General features: G+C 41.1%; 2 protein-coding genes across 4 annotated transcripts in view; one reads left to right on the top strand and one right to left on the bottom strand.

Moving 5' to 3' along the window:
* SEC61B (SEC61 translocon subunit beta) overlaps positions 1–12,358 on the bottom strand; it is a 97,592-nt gene extending 85,234 nt beyond the window's left edge. The window contains exons 1-4 of one of the 3 annotated variants that reach the window (XM_041476597.1): positions 12,194–12,348; positions 11,996–12,093; positions 11,251–11,352; positions 6,953–7,287 (exon numbers count right to left, since the gene is read on the bottom strand). In XM_041476597.1, the coding sequence (XP_041332531.1) occupies positions 7,200–7,287; positions 11,251–11,352; positions 11,996–12,093; positions 12,194–12,196 (291 nt within the window). In that variant the 5' untranslated portion in view covers positions 12,197–12,348 and the 3' untranslated portion in view covers positions 6,953–7,199. Of the gene's footprint in view, positions 1–6,952; positions 7,288–11,250; positions 11,353–11,995; positions 12,094–12,193 lie in introns of those variants that run through there. The other 2 variants (XM_041476596.1, XM_041476599.1) reach the window with 2 other exon arrangements.
* Positions 12,359–12,469: 111 nt separating this feature from the next.
* ALG2 (ALG2 alpha-1,3/1,6-mannosyltransferase) lies at positions 12,470–15,732 on the top strand. Its single transcript, XM_041476595.1, has 2 exons — positions 12,470–12,941; positions 14,807–15,732. The coding sequence occupies exons 1-2, from the start codon at positions 12,609–12,611 to the stop codon at positions 15,707–15,709; spliced, it is 1,236 nt and encodes a 411-aa protein (XP_041332529.1). The 5' UTR covers positions 12,470–12,608; the 3' UTR covers positions 15,710–15,732.
* Positions 15,733–26,823: the final 11,091 nt, after the last annotated feature.

Genomic DNA, 26,823 nt, shown 5'->3' with positions numbered 1-26,823 from the left:
CAGACTGACTTCCACCAACACCATCTTCCTAAAGTACAGGCATATTTACATTTCCTGTGAATCAGCTACGGATTTTACTAAATCTGGCACAACTACACCTACAACTTCACTGCCAAGAGGTGTCTTTTTATACAGGGAGGGAGCTAACTGCGGTACATATCCCAGCGTACCTTCTCAGACAAGACATGGGAAGTTCATATATCTTACATTAAGGAGTTTGATCAATCTGTAAAATGCTTCAACACTGTGTTGCCTGCAAGAGCAGGGAAAGTGAACTTTGAGACATAGGTATTATTTTCTCCCACTAAGCTTTGACATCTATATGGCAAAGAAAAGCCAGTTGTAAACATCCAAATATCTGCACCCAAACTCCCTGGAAAACATCCACATTTCAGCTACTGCATGGGACCTGGCTGGTCAGCACTGGCAATTACCTGGGATTATATGAAGACAATTCTTCCTCAACACTTTTAGCCTCTTGTCTACTTGAGAATGAGGTGAAAACCACCCAGCCTTGAGACTCTAGACAGACAAATGTTCCAGGAGAAAGAACTAGGTCTCTCATCCTGGTTTGGACACACAGGTATCTTATCATTTGGACACACAGGAATCACACAGGTATACAGTGGTTTTAATTCCTTTTAGCAAAATATCTTATCGATCCTTTTTTATTGGCAAAGAAATACCTAGAAGAATTGTTATATTAATAGAGCCTCTTTCCCTTTCAGAGAATAGTCAGTTCAAGGGGAGAATGATTACAGAGTGACTATATACTTGGAAATTTTCTTTCTTCTTCTGGATTCACTGGGAATGCTAAGAGGAAATTCAGAAAAACACACTTTTCAACTGAAATCATACCAGAAATTAACTTTTATGTGTTGCTCTGGCCACCTAGTGCATGTTGTAGGCATCTTCTAGTACAGTCTGTGTGAGATCTACACATAACAGAAATGGTATAGGCTATTGAGAAGTTAGAACTTTATATAAATCAGTTTATGAGCCAGCAGATAGATCTGAATGCACAGGTGGTGAGTGAAAAATGAATAAGCAGAAGGCCTGGGAACAGTGCCTAGTGAATTTTGGGAAGGCACTCTCAAGCACGTCTGAGTTTTCACTTGCATCCTCCATGCATGAGGCTAGAGCCTGTCCTTATGTGAAATTCAGTATCTCAGTGCCAGGATTACGCCCAAGCCCAGACATATCAGGTTTTTTGAGGATGGCCATAAACAGGGACAGAAGCTTGAAGTAATCCTGCAGTGATGCAAACTCACTGTCATGCTGCTAGCAGGAAGACAATGGGTCTCATTATCTGCATCTTCAGCAAGTTTATGAGGACACCAAATTTCACAAAGTGGTAGCTGGTGGAGAAGAGCCCTGCAATCTCAGGGACCTTGGCAGTGTGGAAAAATAAGCCAAAAAAATTTCTGAACTTCAGGACAGACAAATGTTAAGTTCTGTATCTTGGATGGAGCAATTCCATGCAGTGAGACACAGCCTGACTCTCCAGAGATCAGCTCTGCACAAAATGTCCCAGTGGCCACACTGGACATGAACCAGCAGCACATCCTTGCAGCAACAAAGCCTAACCATGGAACAAGATGCACAACGGGCATGTCAGCAAAGCACTCATAAAGATACCCCTTTATTGCACACTCATTTGGAAATCTGAGTTCTGTGCCCCCAGTGCAAAAGAAACACTAACAAACTGGAGAATCTAGGAGAGGGGTATTTAGATGGTTGGAGGCTGGTGCACATGACACACAGGGACAGAGACAACCAGGTTTGTTTAGCTCAAGTGGCTGAGGGTAAAACACAAGCTGCTGTCCCCAGCTAAGGTTAAAAAGTAGATGGAGCTAAAGCCCTCCCAGCAATGCACAGCAAAAGGACAAGAGGCAATCACCGCAAGGTCCAACAAAGAAATTCTGACTGGATATAACAAACAATATCTTCACCAGAGTGGTTAAGCACAGAGGTGGGTACTCAGAGAAACCCTTCCTTGGAGATTCTCAAAATGCAACTGCAGAAGGCCCTCAGCAACCTGATCGAGCCTTGATGATTACTCTGCTCTAAGCAGGGAGCTGGATCAAAGACATCCACAAGTTCTTACATTTTGCTATGATCTATACCCATATTTCCAGTACTATTTCACACTGTCATAGCTGTCTAGTGTTAAGAGCTGGTTTCAGTGTGAATTTCAATTTTATGGAAAATGTTGGCATTTGCAATTATTTTTCATTGTAGTTTCAATCAAACAAAAAAAAAATTGCTTTGAGATTAAAGAAAATTAAGAGTGTTAATTTTTAAACGATATTTAATATTACATTTAATTAATTTTATCCATTTTATCCATTTTACTTTTTGAAGTAAAAGGAGGAATATGGAAACAAAAATGGAACAAAATTAGAAAGCGGTTTACCAAACCCCACAACTGCATCAAGTTCAGATTCACACTGAATTACAATAGTTTGGTCCTTTACAAATTTCTGTGCAGTTGTATCATGCAGTTACATTTTCTCCCTCACAGATGTCTCCTTGAGGTGAGGAACACATATGTTCTCCTTCACTGATTACAATAAATGCCACACTCCAACTGCGTGGCACTTTTATGCAAGTCGGGAGTAACATTACTTACCAGCCAATCTTGGGAATTTAAGGCAACATTGCTTTAGGTTCTGTTCATATTACCTTATCAGAAAAACAACCAAGACAGTAGCTAATAAACTGGAAGGTCTCTCAGAATAGTGTTTGATAATTAAGTGATGTTGGGAATGCAGCCCTCTGAAACTAGAGCATAGTAACCTCAAATTTAGTTTTGATTTTGGAAGCATTTCACACAATGTCTAACCTCTGCAGAATGTGTAAGCATATTTTCTATCTCTCTGTAGTACCTGAGAAGTAAACCAGGTCAGTGTACTTACTCAATGATAAATGCATGAACAAAAAAAAAAAAAATCACACTAAACTAGCTGGAATTTTACTTTTTTCACCTTTTAAGACAAGCCACTTATTCAAGGAAGCAGTGCATGGAAAGTTTTGCTTAGATCTATTTTATGAAATAATAGTGCAACTTCAAAGAATTTCTTAATTTTGGTTTGGTCAAAGTCACAGATACTATTCTGAAAGGCAGCCACGCGAAAAATCACTCAAAATAAGAAACAAGGATAATTATTTGCAACCTGCTGCTATGTGTGATAGCAGTACCAAGTCAGTGGTGATACACATCTGAACTTGAATTTTTGACTTCAGTAAAATGGGTCTGTCCTGTTCATTACTGTTACTGACTGGCATATCTCTGCAACAGAGCATTATCCTACTACATGGCACAATTCAGGATCTTCGTAAGTCTCCAGAGAAAAACAGATAGAGCACAGAAGGAAGAAAGAAGATAACAGTACATGTCAGGGATGAGGTATACTCAGTAACTTCACACCTGCTCTTGCTTAGCCTGCCTTTCCTTTCAGCAGCTTCTGAAATCATAGCAGAAATCACAAATGTTGTACAAGTTTCCCCTCAATAAAAAAAAACCCTAAAAGGCAGAGCTCTCCCTCAGAGATCTTAAGCTGAGAATCATTACTATTCTTAGTATATTATTACCAATGCCAAGCTTAGAGAAGTCTTCCATGAAACACACTTATATAAACAGCTAATACGAAGATGTCAATGCAGCCTTATTACCAAAGCAGGACATATATAACCAGTTAGACTTTGAAGTCATCTCTTTCTCCAGAAAAAAAAACAAAACCAAAAACCACCAGAAAGAACATGTGTGTGCATATGTTGAACAGTAGAGCTGGCTTCTAAGCAGATGGCAAAAGGCAAATCTGAAACACCAGAACTAATAAAGCCCATGTACCTACAGATCAATAGATCGTGGGTGATCCACTTCAGTGTGCAAATACGTGCAAGAGCAAAGGTTAAAGTTTTCCTATCATAAAGGCATTAAAAAAGTCTCTCTCCCCCTTTTATTCCTGGGTAACAAGTTAAAAGTGTAAGGCTTTTGCACAGCAGGAGCTTTGACCATCTCCCTCTTCTATCAGTTACCTATTCCATCCAACCCTCAAGAACACTGTCTTTCAGCTTCTAAGTCACTGCTAAATTAGACTGAACCTGCTCACCTACTCAGATTAATTGCTGGGGGTGGGGTGGGGGGAGAAAACCTTGAGAAAGATGAACTCATATGCAAATGAACCATCTCCTTATAAAACCCCTTCTTCAGCTGAGGGATAATGGAGGCTGAGGTTGCAAATACTTTAAGTCAAGGATAAAAAGTCCTAGTACTTTATCATCTCTTCTATGGAAACACAAGTTCTTCCAGATATCTTGAATCTTTATTGTAAAGGAGGCAAAGTAAAGATCTTTGAGGACTTAAGAGCCTTCTGCAGCACCTAAGTAAAGATATTTATAACAGTCAGCTCAATCAAGCTTGTATTTTAATCACATACAGGTAGGCATAAAAATCCAAAATCTTACTAATTCCTAGTCACCTGATACAAAGCTTTTCAAATGACTGTTCTTTCTTCTTTTGTATCTATTACTGAAATTCTAGTTTTCTGTATCACAGATTAGCTACTGTTTATCAGTATGGCCATAATTTATTCACCCAGGCCAAACAGAATTTCATTCACCATTAGCCAAAATTCTGATAAGTCTTTGTAACCTGCATTTCTTTATCTGTACCTCTCTGGAGCTGAAGTTTGATAAACATCAGCTGCAAGACTCCACTACAACTTGTGTACATGAAACACTAAGAATATGAGCATAAATATCTAACACATTCATGCTAATAATTTAAATAATCACAACTTGGAAGCATACAATAGAGAAATCTGGGTTTTAATTAAGTACAAGGAAAATGAAACTACAGATGTTTCACCTAGCTGCATCCAACTTAAGTATCACCAGAGGTAAGCTGACACAAAATATACAGCCAAGCAAGGTTGTAAAGTAATTTGTGTAAAATGAGAGACATTAGGCTCTTTTGACATTGCATGCAAAAATCCATTATACAGGCCATTCTAGGAAAAAAAAAATTAAACTATTTAAGCAAGGACATCACTGTCAAAATAGTCAGCATTTTTATACTCAATTGAACTAAGTGTATTAAAATGTATTAAAAATTTATCAAAAGGCTGTACAGCAATAAGTCTTCCCCCCATCACTTTTCCAAGATCATCATCAATTCTGGTCTTTAGAAGCAGAAGGACACCAAAAGAGCAAAAACATGGAAGGCTTTAAATGGAATTACTTGATGTGAGAAAACAGCTTTTAGGGACTTGGAAGTGTTTAAAAGAAAATTGTTTCCTGCTTTATAGAAAACAGTCAAACAGTATATTATAAAACATAGTAAAAAAGAGATTACTTACTTTGATATTACTGTTATTCCTTATCCTTACACTAGAGTATTCCATTCCTTTTCCTTTGAGCACCACAAATTAGCTCAGCACAGTCTGTTCACATGGTCAGCAGAACAACTGACCTGCATTTGGTCTTCTCTTCACATTTTCTTGCTTTAAAATAAAATTGCTGACTGTACAGAATTTATTTTCTTGCTAAGAAAAGCATTTAAGTGAGGGATCACCTTCTGACGTGGTGAACTACCCCCCCTATTCACTTTATTTTCCCTTGTGTTTTAACTTCCCTTCCATATGCATAGAGGTAAATTATTTATGGATCCTTTTCCCTTTGACATGATTTATTTGTATCAGTTTCCACCAAATTACTCTTCTGCTACACCACTGTCTTTGAGCCTCCAAAATTCCCTGCTCCTCAACTTCCAAACTTCTAAAAACACCTTCCTACAATTACATTTTCTAAAACAACTTTCAATTTCTGCTCCAAGTTTTCTATCTTTCTCTCCACAGTTACATTAGGTACTATGGCATTAGCACAGCTCAAAACAATTACCTCTATAGCCCTCAGACCACATTCCTCATTCTTGTTTTAGTTCTGAACAGATTGGTCTTTTCAGAAGTAATGCTAATTTAAGAACCGCTTTAAGGAAGGTGGTAAGAGGCTGCTTCTACAACATGCAGTTAGAACTTCCATCAAGGCTGCAAGAATATTGCAAGAATTCTAACTAAGAATATTATTTTCCCCATAACAAGCTGATATTCACCCAGGACTCAACAGGAACAGCAGGCTGAAATAATTCTATCCAACTTCAAGATCATATTAGCAGTGAGAAATGCTAATGCACAAATATGTAGATACCTTTGAAAAGAGAAGAGCTGTGTGATGGTTCAAAAGGAAAATACTGAACATCCAGAAGTAAACTGGAGTGATTATCTGAAGCAACACTTAGCTGTATCTCAGACTATTTGCATGTCCTGTTATTTGAAATGCAGTCACTGCTTTTCCAGTCCTCCCATTCCATTTAATTCTCCTTGAAAGAGTCTGGACCTGCAGTCACTGAATCACAGAATATCCTAAGTTGGAAGGTTCCCACAAGGACCACTGAAGTCCAACTCCTGGCCCTGCCCAGGACAGCCCCAAGAACCACACCATGTGACTAAAGGTGAAAAATGTCTTTGACAGCCATGCAATTATTCTTTTTAAAATCAGTTAGGTACCAGTTCATGTTGTTCCTCAAGTGCAGCTTGAAAAAACAAACATATAACTTTTATGTATAACGAGCACTGAGTAAAGTTTGACTTACATTTAGAAAATAAATTATATAAATCCAGCTATTCTTCTGGAGTTAAAAGAACATGGTACAGCACTGGCACCTCAGTTTTATTTCAAGAAGGACGCTGGTTACCTTCTCATGTTAGTGAACCTGATTTTGTCACAAAAGAAGATCTTCTAGCATAAAATTATATACCAATGTATAGTTTGGAAGAATCTGATTTGAACTGTCAAAGATTATTTACTCAGAAATATGACTATTTATGAAAACCACTAGTAAAATGTGTTAGTGGTGGTACACTGGAAGAGGAAAAAATACAGTTAAGACTGTTCTATTTCCATATACAACTTTTATTGCAATACCTGTGTTCTAAGTGTACAGATACAAATATAAAATGACCCATGACAGGCTTTAAAGCTGCCCAAGTAGCAAACTGAGAAATTAATTCAGTATTATAGCCAAAGTTGACAGGACTTCAACAGGTGATAGGAAGCTTCCCCAGTCTCTCTCCAAGAACAACCAGGATCCACCATAGTTTTGGTCCAAGATGTATGCTTTAAGTTGGCAGCTGAGTCTAGGAACGAGTGTATTTACCCCAGATGTGCAGCATAAACACAGAAGCAATAAAAAGAAGACTCATGACCAAAACTGGAACAGGTCCACTAAAAACAAAGAGAAAATGCATTAACATAAAAAATAAGTCTGTCTTGCCCATTATCAGCCAAGTGAGCGCATCAGTTCATATGAAATTGTACAAGAAAACTCTTCTTCCCTTCCCAAAAAAATACCTTAAGGCACACAGAAATGAGATAGCCATCTCTATCAAAAACTGCTGCTGCCACCACTGTTTTAAAAGACAGTTCTATACACCCTAAATGCTACATAAAAAAAGCACAACAAACCACCCGCCCTTGTTAAAAAAGCCATTAATGGTTCATTATTATTCATCACTGTTTCCACAGTCTCTGGAAAAGTATCCTCTGTGTTTACAACTCAGATAGCCCACTGAGCAAAAATGCAGTCCAATATAAAAAAAACAACAGAGTCCTCTAGCGGCTACTAAAATTTTGGCAAAAAATTCTCATTAGCTGTTTTATTTTAGAGGTTTTGTTTCATTTGAAAACAATGGCAGCAGTGGATGGGACTTCTGCTTTCTTGAAAAACATACACAAAGTGGCAAAGCTATGTCATTAAATCTTTACCTAAAATGAATACATTAATTTTTTTTTATTCTTACTTTCATATATTGTTTAGAAATTACATAGTAATGTTTTTAAAAAACAGGTTAATCTTAGGGCGCACGTTGATAATTTCAATCAGCTGTTTCATGCTCTTCTGAGATGCAATAGATACATAAATACACACACTCAACACTCCTTCATATCACTCGCTTCACACAATCTCATTTTTGATTTTCAACATGCTATTGGGAAATCTGTTATCCAGCCTGTGTTACCCTCCAGGGTACGGTTTATAGGCATGTAAATGCTACCTGAATACATAGGAAAAAAAATGAAACTGAAAAGGGATTCAAAGAGTTTACTCACGTATTTTTTCTATGAGATCATGATCCACATACTTGAAATTATCACAACTGTCATCTTACATTGAGTTTTTAAAACTCAATTATCATCTATCATACTTAGACTTATTTGGGTATGGAGAATCCAGAACACAGACATAAAACATTTAGCAAATAAACCAATAACAAAATAAACAAAGTCCACATACATGGTGACTACGCAAGCAACTCCTTCAAGGGGTCTTTCACTAAGCAACAGAATGTAATTCTCAAACTTTAGTATTTTATACATATAAATATATATATTTATTTTATAATTTTTATTTATTTATATATATGTATACATGTAATTTTATAGCCTATAATGTAAATCATCATTTATAGTCCTTACACTGTATTTGAATTACTATTTAATTCATTTGAGCCTTCAGCAGTAGGAACAGGTAAGCTGCTCTGCCAGAGGCACATGGGAACAAAGCAGCACCACTAATCAGAACAGAACTACATGGAAATAAACAGTGGAGACTGATTGTGCGTTCAGTGCTTTTTTAACATGAAGATGACCTTGAACTGCTAGAGAAAAATCAACTCTCCAATACAGACACATATATCTCATTTCCTCCAGTCCCAAAGAAAACCTGTTGAAACCCTGCAATTCTCCTCCACACACCTGCATCTTCTCAGCCTAACACAAACAAATAAATGGATTCAGACACCTCTAAAGATATGATACTGTGCATTCTCAGAATGTCTTTCATAAGGCTGCACAAGCTCAATTTGACTTTCTATCCACAGGAAAGCTGCCTATAGCTCTTTAAGCAAGGAAGACCAAGATAAGATACAGGAACCACAGGTACCAAGTGACTCAAAAAGACAAAAAAGCTTGGGTTCAGTTTTCTTTTCAAAGCATGCAATCTCCAAGCTTTAAAGATAAAAACATCATATCCCCTCTCAGCCAAATCCCCCACAACTCTCTTTCACTAACAGCTGTTTTTAAAGGCACACACATCTTGAAGTATGTTGTAATGCAAATAAAGGATCTTTCCTGAGGGGAACCAACTTGCCTATTCAACATATTTATTATTTTGGATATTGAATACAGCTACAAAAATACCCAAAGCATCAATCTAATTCTGCACAATATAAGATAAATAAACTTTTTTATCTAAAGCAAAATTCCCCTCCTTGTAGCTACTATGAATTAACCTGTTATCAGGTGGTTTTACATATTTTCTCATACTAATGTTAAGAGCTTGCATTTTAAACAATATGAAAAAACGCCAAAAAAGCCCACCTACCACCACTACCAGGCTAAGGTTTCCCACTGCTTTATGCAGTAGTGATCACAACCATTTCTAAAAATGGTTTCTAAAAAACAACTTCACAGTGAAGCACTTCACAATGAGGCAATCTCAAATCTTTCATAACCCATTTTCATTTTAAAGCCTACTAAACAGGCAGAGATAATAACAATTGGTTGCTATGGAAAAAAAAAAACTGAAGAAAAATATCTAGAAAGCTGTAAGCAAGAAAGTTGCTACCTAGCCATGGCTCAGAAAAAGTTACATCTAGTGCGGGGTGCTTCGTAAAACCAACTCCCTTTTATAGATTTGATTCTTTCATTAAAAGCATGACCATACAGTTACCCAAAGTAGCTTCCAAATAAACCACTCCCAGTGCTCCAAAACCTTAAAATTGGGAATCACTGTGACACAACATAAATAGATGCGAAAATCTGTTTACTGATCTGCTTGCACTGAAGATGAGAACAACTGAGTGGCCATTCAGCACCAAAAGTGAAATCAAAGGATTCACAAGGAAACTTAGCAAAATTGTTAAAGGTTGTATCACAAGTCTATTAAAAAATCATAATACCCTTCTGGGGTTTTTTCCTGTTTAGTGTAATTAATTTTTTTAATTGAACTTTAGGACACCAAATAACAGAGAAAACAGTTGCACTGCCTATCTGCATAGATTTGCTCTAGAATACTATTGCTGCTCATTGTCTTTTTTTTGCCTTGTCTCCTTTCTGTACTCAGAATGGAGTAAGCAAGGCAGAACAGCACCACTTTGATGGTTTGCTGGATGCAGTTTGTTTTCTAAAGTTTCAAGTACATATGAAAATGAAAACACATAAAACAACATCAAAGGATTACTCATGGAACAATCACTAAGTAGCCTATCACCATGCCCTTCCCCAAATGCACAGCTAGGAGCAGCCCTCTTGAAGAACTCCAAAAGAAAATATTAATGGATTTGAGAAAAAAAACCAAGCAACAGGATCAGCCCTGAGCATTTCAAGACTTTTCAACCCAGTAAGAACAAGAGCTCCTGAACTGTAATTCTACAATAAGCACAAATTTCCACTCAGGATGTAACTTGGCATACACTCATCAGCTCAAATACACCTTCCACTTTTGTTACCCAAGTATTAGGCTTCAAAGTTTGTTGGGAAAGTCATCTGAATGACTAAAAGTGGTCAAAAGAGTATAAACTTAGGCTCTCGTTATAGTTTAAGGGACATTACTAGGTATTTGACCATAATCTTGGAACATTCAACTTGTGAAAATGGAGATATACAAGGTATTGGCAGGCTATTTGCTAGGCAAATTCAGCTAAAGTAATTTATCTGCAGCTTTTTAACAAAAACACCTGATGTGTCCATATGGTGTATCAGTTATATTGTATTTTCAAGGGGTGCACAGCTATTATAAGAAAAAAAGATTTTTACTTAAAAGAGAATGAAAAAATGCACACAGATGCTTTAATTCATTGAGATAAGTGATCTTTCTCAACTTCAAAGTGATTGCTTACAGCCTTCAAAGACAACATAGGGTAAGCTTTGGCAATTACAACTTGTACCCACCTTTTTCAAACCACTGTATCTTTAAAAACATCTTCTCTAGGGTTACAGATTAAATATGTTCATCCCAACCATCAACGCAGCAAGTTTTCCCATGCACACCAGAACACTGACAGATGTCAGTGTTTTATTAATCTGACAGATGTCAGATTTTTATTAATTCAAAGACTGCAAGACTATGTAGGCAGGGGAACTCTACGGCCTTCAAGCCTGCCACCAGCACCCATTCACCCAACTTACACTTTGAGCCCTGGAGAGTCCTCAGTGTAGAACCGCCACATCCCACCAGTCCCTGTGGACGTGGCACGGCCTGCACTCCTTGTCCCACAGCTGGCATTTTTCCTTTGAGAGATGACAGAAGAAAACAAAGACCAAACAACACGTTAGTAGTCCACCAGCTTCTAGGACCAAGCAGCCCACGAGACTCTGCAGAAACAATATACTTCACAGAATCAATCAGGTTGGGAAAGACCTCTAAGATCATCAAGTCCAACCTATGACCCAACACCACCGTGTCAACTAGACCACGGCACTAAGCGCCATATCCAGTCTTTCCTTAAATACCTACAGGTACAGTGACTCCACCACCTCTCTGGGTAGCCCATTCCAACGTCTAATCACCCCTTCCTACTGATGTCCAAGCCAAACATTCCCTGGCACAGCTTAAGACTTGTGCTCTCCTACCCTGTCACTAGTTGCCTGGGAGAAGACACAGACCCTCACCTGGCTACACCCTCCTTTCAGGTGGTTGCAGAGAGAACGATAAGGTCACCCCTGAGCCTCCTTTTCTCTAGGCTAAACACCCCCAGCTCCCTCAGCCCCTCCTCACAGCCCTGGTGCCGCAGACCCTTCCCCAGCAGCGTTGCCCTTCTCAGGACAGGCATCAGCCCGTGCTGCCACGTCAGCAGAGGGCACCAGCCCGGCAAGCAGAGCGCACGACGGCGGCAAGAGCTGTCCCCGCTGGGCAGCGGCGGCGGGCACCCACCTCTGCCGGACGGTGGATCCCGCGGCGCGGGGAGCCACAGCCTTGCTGGGGGAGCGGCCGGAGGAGCCGACACTGGTGGCGCTGGGGTTGGGTCCGGGCTGCGGAGAGAGGAGAGAAACGGGAGGGGGTGAGAGGCGGCGGGCACTGCCGGCGGGGAAGGGGCGCCTCAGCCGCCCCCTGCCTGGGGCAGCCTCTCACCATGGCGGCGGCGCTGGCTTGGCTCGGCTCGGCTCGGCGCGGTCTCACTCACGCTCCGCTACAGCCGCTCCGGCCACGTCCCCGTCCGCATCAGGCTCCGCCCCGCGCCGTGCATCCCGGGGCCTCGCGGCTTCCCTGGATAATGCCTGAGCAGCAGCAGCTCCTCATCCCTGTACCCCTCGCTCGGCGGCCGCGTTCCGAGACCGCTGCCCCCCGTGACGCCTCGGTCGCGCCCGCTCCTTGCGCAGCGGCCGGGCCGGCGCGGGAGCGCGGCGAACGGCGCGTCGGGCAGCAGCGGGGCCGCCCGGCGGGCGGGGCGGGCGGGAAGGCCCGGGAGGAAGGGAAGCAAGGCTGACGTGTCGCACCGGGGCTGCCGGGCTGCGCATGCGACCGCGCGGCGGCGGCGGCGGCGGCTATGGAGGAGGCGGGGGAAGCGGGAGGAGCGGGCCCGTCCGTGCTGTTCCTGCACCCGGACCTGGGCCTGGGCGGCGCGGAGCGGCTGGTGGTGGACGCGGCGCTGGCGCTGCGGGCGCGGGGCTGCCGGGTGCAGATCTGGACGGCGCACTACGACCCCGGGCGCTGCTTCGCGGAGACGCGCGGGCTGGCGGTGCGGCGGGCGGGCGGCTGGCTCCCGCGCAGCCTGTGCGGCCGCGGGCACGCCCTGTGCGCCGCCCTGCGCATGGCCTGCGTGGCGCTCTACGTGCTGCTGCTCAGCGGAGAGACCTTCGACGCCTTCGTGTGCGACCAGGTGTGGGGAGACATGGACATGGACATGGGCATGGGCATGGGCATTGGCATGGGGACGGGAGCGCCGCTGCCGCTGGCCCCACTGGAGGCGGGGATGCTGGTGGGCTGCTCTGCAGAGAATCACAGAATTGTTAGGGTTGGAGTGGGTGTCTGGTGATCATCTACTCCAAACCCCCTGCCAAAGCACCTACAGCAGGTTTGGAATGCCTCCAGAGAGGGAGACTCCACGACCTCCCTGGGCAGCCTTTTCCAGTGCTCTGCCACCCTCAATCTAAAGAAGTTCTCCATGTGAATGTAGAAGTTCACGTGTTTTAGTATATGGCCACTGCTCCTCATCCTGTCACTGGGCACCACTAAAAAGTCTGGCAGCATCCTCTTGAGATGAGATCCACCTTTGAGATATTTATATGAATTAATCGGCTCCTAGTTTCTCTAGATTAAACTAGCCCAGTTCCTGCAGTCTCTCATAAGAGACATGCTCCAGAACCCTGGAGTATCAAATCCCCCCAAAATGGGATTCATTATCAGGTGTACAACAAGCCAATAATGACACATTCAAGAGAGAGACATGGATTGTTCATTTCAGATCTGTGCAAGCCTGGCTGCTCCACGGTGTTCCACAAATTAAGGACACCCCATCAGGCTTTCTGTACCATCTTTTATACATAGAAATTCAGAGTTAGTAACTTCCCAACTGTGGCACCTCATAATGTTATGATTGGTTAATAATTTCCAGAGAAGGGAAGTGAAGCTGGAGGATGATCTGGAGCTCAGGTCTTATGACAAGTGGCTGAGGGAGCTGGGATGTTTATCTGGGAGAAAAGGAGGCTCAGGGGAACCTTATTGCCATCTATAACTGCCTGAAAGGATGTTCTGGCAGGTGGGGATTGGTCTCCCTGACAGCTAGTGACAGGATGAGAGAACATAGTCTTAAGCTGTACCAGGGGAAGCTTAGCTTGGACATTAGGAAGAATTTTTTCAGAGAAGGTGATTATACATTGGAATGGACTGCCAAAAGAGGTGATGGAGTCACCGGCCCTGAATATATTTAAGGAAAGATTGGATGTGGCCCTTTTTGCCATGGTCTAGTTGACACAGTGATGTTTGGTTATTGTTGGGACTCGGTGATCTCTTTTCCAACCTAATTGATTTTGCGGTTCCGTGCAAGTTACGTATTCCCAATTAACTTCTACACTTGCTTGGGGAAATGGTCTTCACCTGAGCAGGGGTCTTCCTGACCCGTGGGTGTGATTGTTAGTGTTATAATGAACATAGTTTAGCTATAGGATACATGGACCTTGAGTATTTTGCAAAGTTAGCAATGTATACATAGACATAAATCAACATCTTGATTTACTACATCTTTAAGGCTGGTTAGTTCCAGAAAGTCATTGACTAAGAGGTGCTAGCTGCTGACAGTTCCACTGATGAGGTCTTCTTTCTTGATGATTAGGCTTGAAAGTATACAAAGATCTTACATCAAAGAATGTCCTGACTTTATATAATCTTGACATATTCCACATTTTGCGATTTACCTCTTACGTTCTGGGGCAGCTGGAGGGAGAGGACGCCACTGCTGCTTGCGCTCAGCTCCCAGCACCTGTGGTAGTGGTAGAAGGAGGTGCTTGGAGACATCTTGGGGCTTGATGGGACCTTGGTGGGGAGCAGGGAGAAATTACAGGGCCACAAGAGGTCCTGGATGAGGGAGTACAACTTGATGTGCTTGTGTGGGGGAGAGGGAGAAGGCACTTGGCTTGCAAAGCAGTGGCTCTCAGAGCATGGCTTTGAAATCACATGTACACACTGGTGGCAGTGTTGTACAAACAATTAACCTCTCCTCTTGTCCTGTCTCTCTGGTTGCACTAGGTGTCTGCCTGCATTCCTATACTCAGACTGGCCAGAACCCGTAAGAAGGTTTTGTTTTACTGTCACTTTCCCGATCAACTCCTGACCAAGAGAGAATCTTTCCTGAAGCGCCTCTACAGACTGCCGCTCGACTGGCTGGAGGAGTACACGACTGGCATGGCAGACTGTATTGTTGTGAACAGCAAGTTCACTGCCAGCGTGTTCAAAGACACATTTAAGTCCCTATCACACATAAACCCAGATGTCCTCTACCCATCGCTCAACATCCGTAGCTTTGAAGAAATTGTTCCGGCAGACATAGCTGATCTGATACCGAAAAAGAAAAAGTTCTTGTTTCTTTCCATTAATAGGTATGAGAGGAAAAAAAATCTGACGTTGGCTCTCGAAGCTTTGCACGAACTTCGAGGGAGACTTGATTCTCACGAGTGGGATGAAGTTCACCTGGTTATGGCAGGTGGTTATGATAAGCGAGTTCTGGAAAATGTGGAGCACTATGAAGAGCTGAGGAGACTCGCAGCTAAACTTGATGTTAATGACCATGTAACTTTTCTGAGATCATTCTCAGATGAACAGAAAATATCTCTTTTTAGTAATTCTGTATGTGTGCTTTACACGCCAAGCAATGAACATTTTGGCATTGTCCCTTTGGAGGCAATGTATATGAGATGTCCAGTTATAGCAGTTAATTCAGGTGGTCCTTTAGAATCAATCTCACATAATGTTACAGGATTTTTGTGTGATCCTCTACCAACCCAGTTTGCTGATGCCATGGAAAAAATTGTGAGAGATCCTCTCTTAAAGGACACAATGGGAGCAGCTGGGAGAGTGAGAGTTATGGAAAAATTTTCTTCAGAAGCTTTCTCAGAACAGCTGTACCAATACATACGCAGATTAACAGAATAAAATTATATTCCTATGTTATATTTTACAATATTGTGTCTCTCATTTGTGTAGGGGACTAGTATTCATTGTGACTAATGAAGAACTAGGGATATCTGAATGTCCTTGTTTTGCTTCTTGTGCTGCCTTATGTCACTTGACACATAGAAGGAGCAAAACACATCCCACTGTGTTATTAGAAGGTTAAAATTTTCATGTGGTAGACTGCTCTGCCATTGCAGGAGTTATTTTTTGTACTGTGCCTTGGAAAAATGCAAAGTTTAATGGCAGTAACTTACTGCAGGAAAATTACTGTATGTTTTATTTAATAGTGTATGGAGTGGCTGATTCAATTTACAAAATTTGGATTTGTCCAGGTAAGACACACAGAGCCTTATTTTTATGTATTTAAAATGGTCATCAGTAATTTGTAGGTAAAAGGGCTATCTCAGCTTAAATACAGAGAGAATTGCACAGTCCAACCAACTGCATGTTCCAAAAACCCAGCAGTGTTAGGAATATGAATGGTATTGCTTTTAAATGATTGAGCATTACTGTGCTTGTCTAATTGCATTATGTAGTCACACTGGGTGTCAGAAAAGCATACAGGTGTGTGAGCAGGAGGAAGTGACACTAGAATAACACCAAGGATATCAGACTGCCTCAGGCAAAAAGGTTAGTGCTGAAATCTATGTTTGTTCATAACCTGCAGTGCTTGAAGACGTAATTTTACTTTGGGAGTTTCTGGTTTGTAGATACTTAAATGATTTTCCCTGTATTTAACATTTCATTCTAAATGACAGCACGCTTTTAAAAAAGGTCTTAATCTGGACCAGGCAATAAAGACATTTTATTTTGCCTAATTTAGTGGCAACTTTATGTTTTCCTAATGCAGTGTGTGCATACGTGACAGTACTGTGATATTTTTTTTCCCAGGCTGGTCTGGGGAAAGGAATAGATTTTTTGTTCATCTACCTCTCTTTTAGCACATCCTTATTAGTTGATGGTTCTGCTTGTTATAATGCACATAATCCATACAATTGAGTTTTAAGTGTGAAAATAGATCCAGTGAAATCCACTGTTACCTATAGAATACAATTTGCAGTGTGATATGAAATATAATTTGTGGTCTGAATTCTGCAATTTCTATGTAAGGTAGTTTCAGGCATTTCCACATTAGTACTTACCAACAGAGACCATTCTTTTTGTTGCTTAGGACCAAAACCCACGTCTCACCCACAGTATGCTTATAAGGCTTTTATTTGAAGTAAAACAAACAAAAATCAAAGTCTGTCATTGTCTTTAATCAAGAAGTTGGAGTACTCTAATTTTTATTTGTTATGGAGTTAGAGCAGATGATCTCACAGGCCCTGTTTCCTACATTGCTATTCAATCAGAAAAACTGGCAAGCCTAAATCTATATTCTTTCTAGCCTGTTCCTGCATTTCTATTCTATTCCCACCCTTAAAAGTTTTCCTAAATCTTTGTGCAACTTTTTCATCATGGGTGTGGCCATGGATGACTGAAGGACCAGAAGAGAGTGAAAGCTGTGGTCAGATAAACACCCTCGAGACATGTTTGGCCTCGGTTTTAAATTCCATTTAGAAGGTGCAAGGTGGTTGGGGCCAATTCCTGTGCTTGCTTAGTCCGTGTTACATTCTCCTCTCTCAGTTGTGCTGTAGTTAACCTGGAGCTTTTAAGAAACACACTGGTGCAAGTTTGCCAGCATAGCTGCAGGAGTAGCTCCGTTTCTGCTCCAGCCTTGGCCTCCAGCCCTTTCCTGAGCTGTGTTGCTGGCAGGCATGTGCCTAGTCCTGTATCCTACAGCTTCTGTTCACTGAATTTCATGGATTCCACTTGGACCTGACCTGCCATCTGGCATTTACCTGGTGATTACTGTGACTGTCAACAGCTGCTACTGTCACCAGGCTGCCCCGCTTGGGTACTGTGCCCTGGTTGGTGAGGTCACTGTCCCATGATGTGATCTCCCCTGACTTTTCACTGTCATCTCTTGCAGAGCAGCCCCAGTCCTGCTGTTTCATGGCAGGTAGTTGGGCCACCTCAAGCCTGACACTGCCTGTATGGAGCCTGGCCTTCAGGCTCCCCATCAGCTGCAGATTAGGCTCAGATTGCTGCAGGAGGCTGTAGTCAATGTGTAGAAGTGTGACTTCACTGCACTGCAAGCAGTGAAGTAGAAGTGTGTAGAAGTGTGACTTGCAGCACTGCAAGCTGCTTCAGGATCTCCTGCTTTCCATGTTGAGAAACCTGATCTAGTAAGAGATATCCCTGCCCATTGAAGGAGAGTTGGATGACATGGTCTTTAAAAGTCCCTTCCAACCTAAACCTTTCCATGGTTTTATGGTCTTCCAGAACCATTCAGTGGGGACTGCACAATTATATTAGTATTTATTAGTTAGATGTGGCTAATCTTTACAGCCTATCCAGGTACCGTATATCCCAAGGGACATTAGGTGATCAGCAGTAGTAATATGCAGAGCAATGAGGATTGTGACTGTGTGGAAGACAGTGGCTATAGGGTCCAAAACGAGCTGATTTAGTTAATTCAAACGGTTTTTGGAAGGAGTCAGATTCAATGATCCTTGTGGATCCCTTCCAACTCAGACTATTCAGTGATCCTGTGAGGGTATTTTTCTGTTCTCTTGAGCATCCCTTCATCTAGTCTCATACTGTCATGGAATCATGGAGTGCTTAGGTTTTGAAGAGATATTAAAGATCATCTTGCTCCAACCACTCTGCCTTGGGCAGAGTCACCCACCACCAAACCAAAATTGATTGCTCAAAGCTCTGTCCAACCTGGTCTTTCCCTGCTGCTGTTTTAGAGACCCACACATGAAAACAAAGTTTTAGGTTTACAGAAGAAAGAGACATCATTTCTGAAGTGCAGGCACACTAGTTTATCACAGTGTAGCTTTGTTTCCTCTCTACTGCCTCTCCTCCTTTTTGGAAATCCAACAAGAATTTTGATTAGGGACATAGAATCCCGGATGCTTTTTGTCAGTGACAAGCTTCCTGTCAATTAAATGGAAGCAGCTCCATCATGAGAGGATGGTAAGTACCCCCATATTTTACAAGTCAGCATGTTCTAGGATATATCAAATACATATTGTTGTGCTGTCTGTAGACCAACACAATATGAGAAAACAAGGCTGACCAGTGCTAAGTTTCCAAAAAGAAACTGTTTTAAACAGTAATTTTTGTACCTGTTTTGAAGGTACAATACAGGTACTGTTTCTGTTTCAGAAATCCATACTTTTCCCTCTCTTCTCCTTCATTTAAATAAATAAATTATGACAGTTTTCTTTAAATCAAATTGCATATGCCTTTACAATCTGCTGTCAGAAGAAATATTAAATATTGGACTAGTATTATTAAATAAGTTATAATTAGTCTACAAGAAAATGAAAGTTTTAAATTCATATCCCACCAGTGTGGTGTGAAGGATGATGCAACAAAAAGAAAATGGCAGCAAGGAGGATCTCTTCTCTCTTCTCTTCTCTTCTCTTCTCTTCTCTTCTCTTCTCGCCTCTCCTCTCCTCTCCTCTCCTCTCCTCTCCTCCTCTTCCCAAATTTGCATATCCTGCTACCTTGTCTTACACCACAAATGAATAAAAAGAAGCCAAATAAAGAAGTTGTTTAAAGCATAATTAGAAAAATAAGGGTGGAGTATGTGCAGGGTATTAGGTGTAAGCAAAGAGAGGCAGGGTGAGAGGCGATTAGGCTTTAGAGCTTTTTCACTTACCAATACTGGGGGTTGGAATGTGCAAAGACAGAGTTGTCCTGCTTCAACTACCTTTAATCTAGTCAATCAGATAGGCCACAAAAAAAAAATTCAATATGCATATTTTTATGCACTCTTTTTCAGATTCTAAAAAGAAATCTGAAAATTTTGTGATTAAGCAAACCTGGCACTGCTGCTTTTTTTCCTTTCCCCTCCCCCCTCATTGCTATTTTTTTACAATTTTACTCAATATAAAAAATTTATAGATTTTAACATTTGCATAGAGTCTATAAAAACCTCATACTACATTATCATATTGGTAAACTTTATTATTTTTTATTATGGCTTTATTCTCTCTCATGGATGAAATGGCTGATATTTTATTTTGAATTGTAATTTATTATACAGTTGGTATCACAGGGGTATTTTTAATGAAACAATAACTGCAGAATACTGAAAAAATATAGTATTAAGGAAGGGGTATATTCAATAACATGAATGTTAACACAAACAGTAGAGAAGAAAGGCATTTTAATTATAGTTATCCTTATCTGCTTTTATGGTGGAAATAGGATGTGTGTCCCAAAAATAAATAAATTAGGGGTTGCTCTCTTGATTTATGGGTGTGCAGTCGATACAACACAGTACTTTAGTGCCCATTATTCTATGCCCAAGATTAATTGAGGTGGTTCCAGATTTTTGCACTGTTAGTCATATGAGAAGACCAACAAGTTTTACCTCATGAACTCTGAGACAGATGTATTAACACTATAGTATTTTTATGACTCCAATTTCTGTGCACTGAAAGAGAGAAAAAGTGTAATGACTGACAAAATGAAAATAGAAATCATTTGGAGTGGTTTGACATGGAGAAGGGGAGCAAAAGTTGCTAAGTCTAAAAACCCATATGTAAGATAATCCGTCTTGGGGAAATTGGTCTTCAAACAACCTGCTTTACAGGCACACACACATGTCTTGACTTAATGAACTTTTCCCCTCACAATTATGCAGAGAACTCCTGCGCTGTATAGGCAGCTTTGTGAAAGACAAAAATCTTGTCTGATTTACTCTTTTAAAACCTGGCCTAGGATCAGCCCTGAAAACAAACCTACAGCTGAACAAGGTGCTGTGTGTAGTACAAACCTCATAATGATTGACTGCAGGAAGAGATCCTGACCACCACCTCCTGTAGGAACACAGACAAGAGAACAGAGAACAGTGGAAGCATGAAACCTAGCTGGAACCTGTCTCCCACTGGCACCCCTCTTTTAGCATCTGGCAAGAGACAGAGAATTTATGTCCTTCACCCCCCTTTTAACCCCTGTTTTCTTAACAAACTGAAAGTCAAGAAGCCTAACATGACAAAGGACATCTTGATGGGACCTAGTGACAAGTCTGGCAGGGCATTTGATGCCCCACCAAGCTGAAAGAGGTCCAAGCAGAGTTCCTACAAGAGCAGTGCAGAGCATGAAGTGCCCCCACTGAAAGAAGTCAGGGCTCAGCAGTGGTCAGGGAGAATGAAACCATGTTGGTACTGATAAAGGAAACACCATTCAAATAGGTCAGGGAGAAATCCAGGGCAACCTCCATTCCCAGGTGTCTCAGTTTCTCTCCCATCAAACCTTTCTCTTACCTCTCCCATGTGTCTGGATTCAGTCAGCATAGAGCGCCCAGGGAGCAGGAAGGACCATTTGATCACTAAGGAACAGGGAGCCAGGAGCCATCTGCCATGAAGTGGGCATGCCACAGTGTCCAGGCAAGGTGAGCAGGGCAGACCTGGAGATGTGTGAGTTACAGATCATAGCGGTTGCCCAGCTGTGAACTTAGCAGAAACGAAACCAGAAAGTAGCCTTTGCTCCGGGAAAATGACTATCAGCTGGGTGAATGCACTGGCTGTGGAGCTGTGGGTTTTGTTGGTTTAATTAAAAAAATGCATATACAACAGCACAACTCAGTGTGGATTGTAACATGCAAATAACAAAAGTGATGGTCCAAATACAGTAACTGCTTAGAAAGTCCATCAATACTTGTGATTAGGAGCTGGAAACTATATTAGCACACAAATAATACTAGACATAAGCATTTGCTTTCAGACAGATCCTGCTGAAAACAGAACATAAATCTAATCTGATTCTTGATCCATATTTGGACCTCTTCTGTTTTTTGGCAAAATCCCAAACCATGGAAAAACTAATCAAGAAACCACCCATAGATCCCATAGAGTGCTTGAAGGACATTAAAATAGACAAATCTCTTCCTGAAACAGTTCCTGTCTGAGGAAAAATGTACACTCTGACATAAAAAGCAATATACAAAAAAAATTCTGCCAAGAAGGGATATTCCATTCATCCAGTACTGGTGTCTGATTTAACAATACTTAAAGGAGAGGATGCTTTGTCACCTATTCCAGCAGCATCTAGTTTTCTGCATAGAATTATTCCTCTAACACATTAGTGGGAATTCAAAACAAGAAATTGGTACTTTTAACTTAAGATACCAATTTGTGATTTACTGTGAATAAAATCTTCATCTATGAATTTTTAATCACTAAAGCTATATGTAAGTTCATGATAGGTGAGAGGGTAAAATTCTCCATATTGCATTCCTGCTACATTTCATAAATAATCTGGGATGCTCAAATCTCAAAGTACTTTGTGTATACATGAACCCACTGTGGAGAGCTGACCTTTTGAATGAGAGAGGTCCAGTCCAGGCTGTCCTCCATAGGGATAAAAATGCTCACAGTAAGGCTGTCTTCTGCCTATGTATTCTTAAAGGGAAGTCAGTTCCTAGAACTTGGAGGTTATGGGGTTGTTAGTGAGACATTTCTAGAGGCTGAAGTAGATATCAGAATTAAATTTTAAATATCCTCTGCAGTGAATAGGGGCACTTAAAATTTTGCAATTGCTTTGGGTTTGCAGAAAAGTTCAGAAGAGAGGAAAACTACTCTAAACCCAAGCTGTTACTGTGCTGAAAGCAGCCACAACTTAGGTCCACAAAGGCTATATTGGCATCGATACCTTGTGTTTGCTGTGTCTTCCACTCCCTGTCCCCTTGTGCAGTACTTTGGACAAGGGGACAGGGAGTGCAAGTTTGCTTTTACTGGGTTTCGTTTCCTCAATCCCTTTACCTCTGGATTGTTAATGGTGATACAAGAGACCCCTTCCTGTTACGAAATACTCAGGAATCTCATCTCTGTTTCTTCCTAGAATGACCTTTGTGGTCAGCATGTGCAAGAAGAAAGGAGCAGAAGCTGTTGCCTGTTGTGATTAATGCTTTATGTAATTGTACGTGGCATTGAGATGCTGTTCTCTTATGAGGGTGTGAAAGCCCTACAGAAGAATGAAAGAAAGATTAAATCTGCAATACACTGTGTTCTGTGAGACCTCTTCCAATGACCATGATGTAAATTTGGAAAAAAAGGTCCCTGGTGCTCACATGCCAGTATTCAGTCACTGCAAAATTACAGCTGCTTGGATGGAAACTTCTCTGGATAATAAGCAGATAATAAACAGGCAGAAAGATCAACTCCTTTTACAGCTTAATTCAAGTCTCCTCTCTCTTGCCTGCAGGATTCATCTAGTTTTCGCTTTTCTCCTTTAAGAACCCTTTTATATCAGATTCTCTCACTCAGGCAAAGATCAAGGTCATTTACAATGGCAATAGAAAGTTGATTAAAACAAATAACAAAGGTTGTAGTTTCAGTGAGTTTAAAAAGAACCCTTAAGAGCATTAAATGGACAAAGCTAAGGCAGGATTTAAGTCTGATCAATTCCAACAGTAGGTTTCATGTTTTTCCTTTCCATAGGACTCTACATCTTTGCTCCACCACAGTGATTCTGGTCTCAAAATTAATCTTAGAACTGTGCTGTTAAACACTGATGCATAAAAGGTCCAAGCAATTGATTCCCAATGTTCACGTAAAATGACAGGCTACGCCACACTTACTCCAGGCCTTTACAAGATGAGCAAAGTAACTAAGCTCACATTTGAAACTCTCACCTCCCCAGAATACTCAAATTGTCCATTTTACTGTGCTTGGTGCTGGTATTGGTGGACAGGGACAAGAATAAAACTGATTTTTCAACTTTGATTGTTGTTTGTCTTCCTTCCTTAATAGATTCCCTTTGCTAATTGCAAAGAATATTTCAACCCCTACAGAGGAAAAGAGCAGGAGAAATGGATGGGGGTGGGCCTACAGCCAGAAAGTTATCCATAGACTTTCAGACGACATCTCATTTAAGCTGATGAAACTCACTTTCACATGAGTTGTGACATAACCATGGCAGGAACTGACAAGTGTCAAAATCTTGCGGAACAAATAAGATTTCAAGTCCCATTCCTCTGTACCAAAGAAGAGCCAGCAAATGCTATACATTTATTCTGCTTTTTCCAATGGCAGTAACTCCTCTCAGCAGCTTCACTGGCACTCTGAAAGCACATCCAATTCTCCCATTTACTTAGAATGGCTGCTGATATTTAACCTGAACTTTCCTGGCTTTTCCATAGAGACACCTTCCTAAATATCACACTGAGGTGGGGAATAAAGAGTTACTCCGTGCTCTGTCATCAGCACTGGGGGTTCTGTGCAGATTCTGGAGCCCAAGAAGCAACCTCAGTGTTCTACTGGCACACCAGTGTCTTAACACAACAAACCAACAAGCGTGGACCTTGGCACAAAGGAAAGGTAAGGGTAAGAAAGAGACAGATGTAGGTATAACAAGATCATGGTGTCAAAGTGCAAACAGGGAAATTTCCAGCTTTTTCCCCCTCACAGTCACGTACTGCACTGGAGGATACTGTGACCTCTTTCAACAAATCCAGTCCTGTGGCTTGGTTTTTTTTTCAGAATAATGTCTACCTGAATGATAGAGATGAACCACAGTACAGGGTGTTATCCTTGGAGTCCCTCTCATCATCACACACAGTGCAGACAAGGAGGGGCAGTGAGTGCACCAGGGGGGTCCATATTGCATAAGGAGAAAAAATGAGGGAGAATTCCTCTTGAAATTCTGGCACACTTTCAGCTACTTTACAGTACAGACAAGGCCTGGGACCATAAAAGCCCTGAGATGTGGGCAGCACAGGCTCACACCAGTCTGCTCACTCATCCAAGTAACAAAAATACAGACAATCCACCTAGGACAGAATGATCCATCTAGGACTGTTCAACTTACCAGCAGTAAATAGTTTATCCAGTGTCTTATCTGCAGCCACCACAAGCAACAGAAATCTCTTCATTATTTATTGTTAGTAGCTCATGATTTGACATTTAATTTAAGTCTTTCAGTGTGTCTTGCCCAGAAGCTTTAGCATTATAAATAGGGAAGCACTTTCTTTCCCATTTAAGAACTAGCCACAAGGATTTAGATCTATTTGATGAACCTTTAAATAAGGCTTGCATCATGTTGTCATAAACGGGTGATGCTCAGAAGAATTCAGGCTTCTCTGTTATGAGGAAAGTTACATAATTGCTGAAGGCACTATTGCTTCAAGGCATTTATCCATGGACAGGCATGTTTCCCTAAATACTGTAGAGATTAGGATGTTTTTTCTTTTGTTTACAGTTGCAAGCTTCTTTACAAACAGCTGGATGGTTTTTGAGAGATTTCATTTTCTTTCTGTTACAAAAGCTTCCATGGCACTTCGGATACCAGGCATTTTGACACATGGAGCAGTCAGGTTGCCCACAGACAACATACCTTTGGCAAATCCATGTTGTTCTTCTACTTCACATACTTAGGTGTCCTGCCAAGAGGATGCACTCTGTGATCTTCCCTGAGATGACTTTCACTGTGTGCTTTTCCTACTGAACTTCATCCTTACTCATTCTGCTTTACCCTTTACAGTGTCTCAGATGCTGTATTACATTTATTTGTAGCCTTCATTCTCAAACCAGAAGATTAATGCCAAATCCAAACATCCTCCATGTGCAAAAACTTTCCAATAAACAGAAAAATAAGAGATTTCTCTTAATTGAAACAGGCTGCTAAGGCCTAGAAGACTCTAAGAGAAGCAGCCACTCATTGGTCTTCCAAGGAAGCTTCTCAGTCCTTTTAAGCATGGTCTGAAACCTGTCCATGCATCTTGCAGCTGGAATTGAGAAGTAAATCAGGCCATCTGGTCTTCAGAGCACTCACCTATGTAATAGATTGACCACTTTGTCATTAATTGCTTTTCAAAGCACCATAAAAGCATTTATAACACTTATGCTTACATAGGTACTCACTTGTATTAGTGTTTGAAACCTCTTTGTTTGTATTAAATGCTTATACTGTGCTTATTAACATAATGCCTGAGTAGCATACTTTATATGGCCTAAAAATCTCCTGGAAACAGGAAAATAATATTCCCTTCAACTTACAGGTAAGGAGAAGTCAATATATTTTAAACTCTCTGTGCTTTATCTCTGTCTTCTGACAAGACTTGCCCTTTAATTTCTGAAAACAGTACTTTGTTTCTGTTCCTTGGACCCTGCAATGCTGACCACAGACACACATTGTTGGAGTGCGCTCCTTAGAAGCAGAAGTTGAAGTCTGGGACATCAGGAAGAGATCTGGCAAGTCACATAAGCCAATGCCACCACAGAATTAATGTCTCTGGCTTGGACTAGAGATGGTGGGCACCACAGACTCTTCTTCCTCCTCCTTCTTCTGCCAGCAGCTTCTATGTGGACTGAACCCACCAGGCCTGCCCGAGGATCTGCTGGATCAGGTTCTCTGGCTTAGGAAGCAGCTGCCCCAAGGAACCTGAGCCATTCTGAACTGCTCAGCACTTTCCCTGGAGCACACACTGTTCTTATCCATAGAAAAGGTGCCCATACATACATAGGCTTACTTCATGTTTGCAGATTGTGTAGTTTGAAAAGGTTTTTTTAAGGCACCAATTGTTATTATATATGAATAGCAGTGAGAGCTCGGTGTTGTTAATAATAGGACTTTGACCATGAATTCTATTGCTTCACATTTTATTTCTGTTTTCAACAAATTTCTTCCAGAAAAACATATCATCTTCTATTCCTTCAAGAGTGGGGTATAACTTATTAGTAGCTTGTATACTTGATCTATTATCTTCATGAACCTGCTTCTTAGATTTTAAGTCTTCCTAGAAGACTTAAAATTTTTCCCTCAAATCTATATGTCTTGAAGACATATAGATTTAAAATTTTCCCTCAAATCTATATGTCTTGAAGACTGTATGAACTGATTGAGACTCTTTTCCTTCCCAGAGGCTAGAATAGTCTGTATTCCTGTACTCTGAGCTTTTGTTGTAGTAGCTGTGCATTGGAAGACTGCAACCTCAAGGTCAAATGGAACTCTAACTTGGCAGATAACATAGTTTTGTCACTTACGTATGCATTTTGTTTTGCAGAATAATGTATAAAGGAACAGTTCATCTT

Source organism: Pyrgilauda ruficollis, unplaced genomic scaffold (assembly GCF_017590135.1).
Source record: "Pyrgilauda ruficollis isolate IOZ18807 unplaced genomic scaffold, ASM1759013v1 scaffold39, whole genome shotgun sequence".
NCBI lineage: Eukaryota > Metazoa > Chordata > Aves > Passeriformes > Passeridae > Pyrgilauda > Pyrgilauda ruficollis.
This window is presented reverse-complemented; position numbering and strand designations above follow the sequence as displayed.

Bases quoted from the DNA above. Each gene is read 5' to 3' on its own strand.
- ALG2 (XM_041476595.1), top strand. From the start codon at position 12,609: ATGGAGGAGGCGGGGGAAGCGGGAGGAGCGGGCCCGTCCGTGCTGTTC. The intron at 12,942-14,806 runs GTGTGGGGAGAC...TGGTTGCACTAG, and splicing joins ACGCCTTCGTGTGCGACCAG to GTGTCTGCCTGCATTCCTAT.